The sequence below is a fragment of the Perissodus microlepis genome, chromosome 5 (genome assembly GCF_051167445.1).
Source record: "Perissodus microlepis isolate ML-2025 ecotype Zambia chromosome 5, ASM5116744v1, whole genome shotgun sequence".
Classification (NCBI taxonomy): Eukaryota; Metazoa; Chordata; class Actinopteri; order Cichliformes; family Cichlidae; genus Perissodus; species Perissodus microlepis.
Genome location: NC_140465.1, coordinates 17223007 through 17230485, shown reverse-complemented (window position 1 = coordinate 17230485; position 7479 = coordinate 17223007). Strand labels below are relative to the sequence as shown.

Genomic DNA, 7479 nt, shown 5'->3' with positions numbered 1-7479 from the left:
ACGCCGTACACCACGGCCATGCACGCCCTGCAGGACAAGTATGGGCAACCACGTCAGCTAGTCCAAAGTGAATTGGGCACAATTCTGAATGCTCCAGCTATCAAATTCGGCGACGCAGAACAATTTGATGCATTTGCCTTGTCTATCCAATCTCTAGTAGGGATGCTTAGGACACTGGAGGGCCAGAACGGCTTTGAGCTAAGATGTGGGTCTCATGTTGACCGACTACTGAGTAAGATGCCACCCAGTTATCACAATGGGTTTGTAGAGCATTGCCTGAACCAAGGCATTCTTCGGACAGGTACTGACCAAACCTATACCCTGCCTGATCTGAGTCCCTGGCTGCAGATGAAATCCCAAGCGAATCGCATCGCAGGTAGAGCTGCTTCACTCTATAGTCCTGAAGCTTATAAGCCGACAAAGAAAGACCAGCGTCTTCCCAATAAACCAAAAGAGAAATCTACAGCCTTCTTCCTGACTTCCTGGGAAACCCCCAGCTCAGAAGGGAGTTCTGTCCGACCAAAGTCCTCATCCAGACCAAAGCCATACTGTCCCCGCTGCGAGAATAAGGAGCATTTCCTGAACGCTTGTGTAGAGTTTAAGAAACTGACCACCGACCAGATGGTGAGGTGGCTAACTGATGAACAGCGGTGCTGGAAATGTGGAAGAACTCACCAGCCGGAGGTTTGCACCCTCAAACAACCTTGTAATACCTGCAGAGAGCAACACCTGACTGTACGGTCCAGCAGATCCAGAAGAGTGTGCTCATGATGACTGCTCCGACTACAACAGTGTACTTGGATAGGCCAAACCGTTCCCCCAAGGTGATGCTGAAGGTTGTAAAGGTCTTGCTGTACAACAGGGACCAAACATTGGAGACTGATGCAATACTCGATAAACACCTGCGTGACTTACCTCTGCCTTTGGTAGACCATGTTCAACCTCTGCTGCTTATCGGCTCTGACATGCCTCATCTCCTGGCACCTACAGAACCAGTTCATCTGGGCCCAACAGGGGGACCCATCGCTGTCCATACCAAGCTTGGTTGGTCGCTCCAAGGTCCCATCATTATCGACCAGACTCCTGCAACTGAGCCGCAGTGCCTGTTCACAGCAACAGTTGTGCCAACCAGTGAGCTTTTCAGGAATGTTGAGCGTCTCTGGCAGATTGATACGCGGCCTTATGTGAGCGAGAAGCAGGTAACCCGATCGAAGCAAGATCAGCAAGCTCTAAACCTACTCCAGACATCCACCATCAGGGTCACTGTCGATGGGACACAGAGGTATGCCACACCACTGCTTCGTCACACCAACTCCTCCACACTTCAAGCTCCTATGGAATTAGTCTTGCCAAGTCTGCACAGTATAGAGAGGAGACTTGCCAAAGACCCACAACGCGCCAAAGTATATTGTCAGGAGATTCAGAAGCTGGAGAAGTTGGGCTATGTAGTCGTGGTTCCACATGAGATAGCTAGAACCACTGCAGAATCCTGGTTCATACCTCACCACATGGTGCGACACAATAACAAGGACAGGATCGTCTTTAACTGCTCTTTCCAGTACGAAGGGAAGTCCCTCAACTCTATTCTCCTCCTTGGACCTGCCCTAGGTCCATCTTTGCTAGGAGTTCTTCTTCGGTTTCGACAGTATCCAGTTGCTGTGAGTGGCGACATCAAAGGTATGTTCCACCAGATACACCTTTTGCCAGCAGACAAACCAGTGCTGCGCTTCCTCTAGCGGGACATGAAGAAAGATGAAGAGCCGAAGATCTATGAATGGTAAGTGCTACCATTTGGCACTACATGCAGCCCTTGCTGCGCCATCTATGCACTGCAGCAGCACGTCCGGGACACTTGTAGGTCCAATCATGACCTCGTCGATTGTGTAGAGCAGTCGTTCTACGTGGATAACTGCCTCCGCAGCACCCACTCCCAAGAGGAAGCTAAGGCCCTAGTCGACAGTCTGCGCCAGCTGCTCCACACTGGTGCATTGCTGGCCCATTTGAGATACGTCAATGGGCCAGCAACATCCCTGCTGTCATTGAACATCTTCCATCCAATGTCAGATCTGAGAGTAGTGACCTATGGCTCTCTCAGTCTAGCATGGACCTTTGGGAGCCAACTCTGGGATTGACTTTGTGACTCAAATACAGACATCGACTGGGGGAGAGAACTGAACCCACACTGAGGAACGTCTACAAAACACTTGTGTGTCAGTACGATCCGCTAGGTTATACAGTACCGTTCACCACACGGGCCAAGATTCTGGTACAGGATCTTTGGAAGGAGCACCTCGGCTGGGACGACCCGATCCAGCCACCTAGCCTTCGTGACAGATGGCTTGCCTGGGAAAGGGAGATTCCTGATCTTATCCAAATGGAAATCCCCAGATGTTATGCACCAGCGTCTGCTGATTCATCTGCTTCAAGCAGAGATCTTCACATCTTTTGCGACGCTTCCGAGAGAGCATATGGGTCTGTCACTTACCTGCGAACAGAAACTGCTCAGAAGGAAGTCTATGTTGTGTTTGTAATGGCTAGATCCCGGGTGGCTGCAAAGAAACAGTTTTCCATGCCACGGTTGGAGCTAAGTGCCGCTCTCACTGGTGCACAACTAGCTGGTCTCCTTCAAGCTGAGCTCATGCTGCCCATTCGAAAGGTTATTCTCTGGTCGGACTCTACTACTGTTCTCAAATGGATCAAGTCAGAATCTTGCAGCTATAAAGTTTTTGTGGGCACGCGGGTGGCAGAGATCCAGAGTCTTACAGATGGGAGTACCTTGAGATATGTGGATAGCGCGAATAACCCCGCTGATGACATTACCCGGGGCAAGACCTTGAAGGAGCTGTCAGGACCACACCGGTGGCACCAAGACCCAGAGTTTTTATGTCAATCCGAGGAGCATTGGCCGACCAGCCCACCAGCATATCCAGAGCCAGAGGATGGTGAGCTGAAGAAATCATCTTTCTGTGGACAGGTTAGGGTTAACTCCTGCCCTCAACTTCCTGAAATCAGCATGTTCTCCACCTGGAAGGATCTCATGCAGACAACAGCGTGTTCCCTACATGGGGCGGCTGACCCAAACTCAAGCTCGCCCAGTGAAGGAGACGATTACATCAAAGCTGAGAAACTCCTCCTGATGAAGGCCCAGTCAGAGTCATTCCCAGAGGAGGCCAAGGCACTCAGGTCTGGCAGACCATTGCCAACCAACAGCTGTTTGAACTCCTTATCACCCGAATATGATAAGGATACGGAACTCATCAGAGTTGGTGGAAGGTTACGAAGGGTTGAGCAGCTGGGGCTAGACACCATCCACCCGATCATACCAGACCCCATCACACCTGACATCCTGCTGATGGGATGCTATGATGCATCACTCCCTCAAGTGGTCTACGATCCCAGTAACCTTATCGGGAGTCGCAGATGGAGACATAGTCAAGTCCTTGTCGACCACTTCTGGTCCCGATTCATCCGTCACTACCTGTCTATCTTGCAAGAGAGACAGAAGTGGCAGAAGGATGCGGAGTGCCTCAAACCGGACCAAGTGGTGCTCATAGTTGATTCTCCGGACTGCTGCTGTTAAGGTCATAGGTCAAACATATATTCGACCAGAAGCCCGCTTGGTCTCACTCCCTATGCTTGAAGATGATGATAAGGATCCACGTACCTGAGTGGCCTTTCTACCTTGGATTCGACTGTCTTTGCAGGGGCGGCTGTGTTAGAAAGCCCACTGTTTGCACGTTGTTTGCTTGGTTGAAGTGTTGTGATTTGTTTATAGATAGTGTTTTCGCTGTGGAAATTGATATGTCCTACGTTATTGAACTCACCATATCTATGCTGACGCTCCTTGAATGCACCACACTGTGCATGTCTGCCTTTGCAGCTGCTAATAGCCAGCATTTTTCCTTGTGTCCTCTCACCAGCATCTCGTAGTTTTTGGTTTACTGCTGTGTGTGAATGCCAAAAGGTGAGTTCTGTTTACATGATGTTGAGGATGTCAGCTGCTATTGTGTGTATTTGTTACCTCGTGACTATGCTAATGTTATCTTATGCTAATACGCTATGTAAGCTACTAAGTTAGTTAATGCTAATTATAAATCTTGTGTAATTGTTGAAGTTGTTATAGACGTGAGTGTTGAATACAGTTCCTTGTGCTATCTCTGTGCTAGAATTATGTCTGGGCATGTTGAATGTTTTATGTGTGCTGTACTGATAGCTGCTTTATGTATCATTACTACAGACCACAGCTGAATAAATCTCCTAAACTTGGAAGCTGCCTCTGTGTTCTTTAACCGGAACACACCCACCATACCTTGGCGCTCTAAATCAGCTAAACTCCTGGAGACAACATTCTCTCCATTTTACATAGTGTTAACACACACCTGAATGCCTCAGACCTGTAAATTGCCAAAAGGTCTATTTTTATAGAGGTGCTCACACTTATTGATGATCAGTTAATTCAGTTAACTCACTTTTCTAATTCATGTACTACTTGTACAGGTATGCAAAAAGGTTGTTGTTGTTTTTTTCAACTTTATTTGCATGTAACCCTTCATCATGACCAATAAAAATTCAATTACTAAAGGTTTTTTGCAAATATAGAATTTAATTGTGCAACAAAAAGGTCTCCGTCTTGCTTCGGTGGTGTATTAAGTCTTATTCAGCTAATTTAGCATGCCTGTGGTGAGTGTTGGATCTCCTTTAATGTGTCAAAAAACACCAACCTTTCAGCTTTAATTTCACTAAAGGAAGACAACAAAGTTGCAGTGAGTTGCAAATACCATGAGCTGGGTAGATCCTGAGAAAAGACTAACTGAAAAAACACTTCAGGATGTTACAATAGAACTCTGTGTTGACAATCTGACCCTGGGGGATGCATTCACAAATCACAAACCTTTGAACATCCCATGACCTGATGCACACCTACTTGCTTGGACACTGTGGATGCTTGCACCAAGAAACTCCTGTTTGGTGTCATCAAAGCCAGAAACCTAAGACACCTAAATTGATGTTTAAGCTCTCCACAAACTTTGGATCCATGATTAAATCACAGACAGTGTGTGCAAGAGGTTAGAGTGATTAAAAACACTAGCAGCAAGACCTTGGTTTTGCTCACAGGTTGAGAAGGTGACTATAAGCCACGTGGTTAAAGGCAGCAGTCTGGGCTCAACTCAGCAATGTTATTGTGTCTCACTGCTTTCCTGTCTTCCATTCACTGCACTATTTAATAAAGCAAAAAGCTCTCAATATTAGCAACAGCAATAAGAAAAATAAGGGCAAAAAAATATGCTCTTCACATTTAAATTAGGCTGGGCTTTCAGTTTAAAATTGCTCTCAAATGCATTCATGCATTTGGAGTGTGAATGGTATGTAGAAAACACTTAGGTTTAGGAAGAAAAGTGCTTGTATGAACCGGGAGGAATGAGGCTTGATGTATAAAGTGCTTTGAATGCACAAGCAGAGTAAAAAAGTGCTATGTAACAACCAGTCCATCCTTTATGGTGAAAAGAAGGGAGAATCAAAGCACAGCAGGGAAGGAGAAAGGCAACGTGTAAGAGAGTAGAAAATGTTGTGGAGGGTGGAAAAGTATTAGCTACCAAAAGTGGACAGACTGAAAAAAGCAGCATTTAAAAGAAAATGAATGTAGGTTTATCTGCAGTCACTTGGCAGAGACTTGGCACTGAATTTATCTCAAAAACCTTTGGTAAAATAGATATTTTATTTGCAAAATTCTGGTAAATATGTCTGCAAAATAAGTAAGAAATTTCCCATTTCTTCCTCAGTCAGTAAAGCTCTCATTGAACTAGACTTCCTTTTTCCCATTCTTCTCCATTCAACTCCTTCTAAGGTCTTGTTCTCCTGATCTGCAGATGAGCGAGTCAGATAGCCTCCATCCGTGCTGTGTCACCACACCACAAGCAGAGAGGGAGGGGGGGTGGGGGGGGGGGGGTTAGGCAGCTGGTTTTAGCACAATGTGTTTTCTGTGCCACTGTGAAGGTCCTGGAGTCAGTGTAGGCCCAAGCCCAGCCACTTACATCAGTCTAGAGGTTGGAGACATTGACCTTTACAAAAGCAAAACAAAAATAAAAAACAGACAAAATTCAAAGTCAAACACCAATAAGATGATGTGTGAAGCAGAAATCTTTCCGCTGCTTTGTATGGGCCAAATCTCACCTCAAGAACAGAGATTTGTGTGAGTTACAAAAACAAATATATCATGTGAGCACATATTCATTCTGAGATTTTCACACACTTCAGCCTCCCCATACTCAAGTGCACACAGTGTAAGGAAATCCATCTGTCTCTTCTAAAATGAATCCTTTGTGATCTACACATGATCAAACTGCTTGCTTACACCCTCTTATTGTGCTTTTTATTGTCATTTAAGAAAATACTTCCTTCATGAACCACTTCTCTGGGCCACATATGGGAACAATGCTGCTCAGATTGCTCCAACAACGCAGCCAAGGAGCTCCGGCACAATCGCCATGGATTGAGTGACGCCGTGAGGTTATTAGTCCATGTTCTGAAACTTCACCCTACTCATCTTCTCCACCTATAAATTACACCTTGTACCGAGCTGTACTCCTGTTACACCTGCATGTGTATGAGTACCCCAGTTACCCTGTAAACCACGGTTACTGTAACTTTGTATGTATGCGTGCACTGCTTTTCATTAAAAAGTATGACTAAAACTCACTGTGCTAAAGAGAAATTAAGCTTTTTCATCAATTATGTTTTTATGTGTGTGTCAGGATATCGGAGAACCTACAGCACCTTGAATGGGTTTATTGTGACAGTTTTCTTACAGTGGTCTATATTGCATGAGCGAGCTGCATATACTATATCACACACACACACGTACACACTCAGTCTTACCACCTATGGCTGCAGGCTGCTGAGGCCGTGTGTGTGTAGGGAACATGGTTCCGCAATTTTCTATGACAGGAAGCCAGGCTAGAGTCAGCCCACACACCAAGGATGCCGGGACACTGGAGGCCCTGCGCCCCAACCGTGGGAGAGACGGGAAAGGTAAGAGGAAGTCAACTTCAGCAAGCAAAGTAACAGTACATTAACTGATATCGACCGGTCGGAGACATAACGATTAAAAAACTAAAAATCTGCACAGCGCTTTGAATCCGCTTGGGCAAAAGCGGGTGAAATGATTGACAGAAGGCACACGTCCTCTATTTACACTAAACCCAGCGCCACCTGAGACCACCTCATCCGTCTCTCACCCCTCTAATCCCTTAATGACGAACCACAGAGAGGGAGAGAGTGAGCAGACAGAAGGAGAGATACCCGAGCAGTGCTGTGAGGCCTGTGAATGGAGACTTTGACAAAACTTTTCAGCCATCCTCCCACAGATGAGACTGTGCAGGGAGCATTAAATAAAGAAGACAAACAAACATGAACATAGAAAACTGTATTTAAGATAGCGACTGTTGTGTTGTTCTGCACATGGAGAGAAAGACAGCATTA

At 46.1% G+C, this 7479-nt stretch overlaps 1 protein-coding gene across 1 annotated transcript; it reads left to right on the top strand.

The window, feature by feature from the left end:
• The first annotated feature begins 423 nt into the window (after positions 1 to 423).
• LOC146387044 (uncharacterized) lies at positions 424 to 6679 on the top strand. Its single transcript, XM_084928365.1, has 2 exons — positions 424 to 3964; positions 6386 to 6679. The coding sequence occupies exon 1, from the start codon at positions 2375 to 2377 to the stop codon at positions 3578 to 3580; it is 1206 nt and encodes a 401-aa protein (XP_084784491.1). The 5' UTR covers positions 424 to 2374; the 3' UTR covers positions 3581 to 3964; positions 6386 to 6679.
• The last annotated feature ends 800 nt before the right edge of the window (positions 6680 to 7479 follow it).

What these genes read in the sequence shown, in the direction of transcription:
- LOC146387044 (XM_084928365.1), top strand. Translation starts at nt 2,375, where the DNA reads ATGGAAATCCCCAGATGTTATGCACCAGCGTCTGCTGATTCATCTGCT.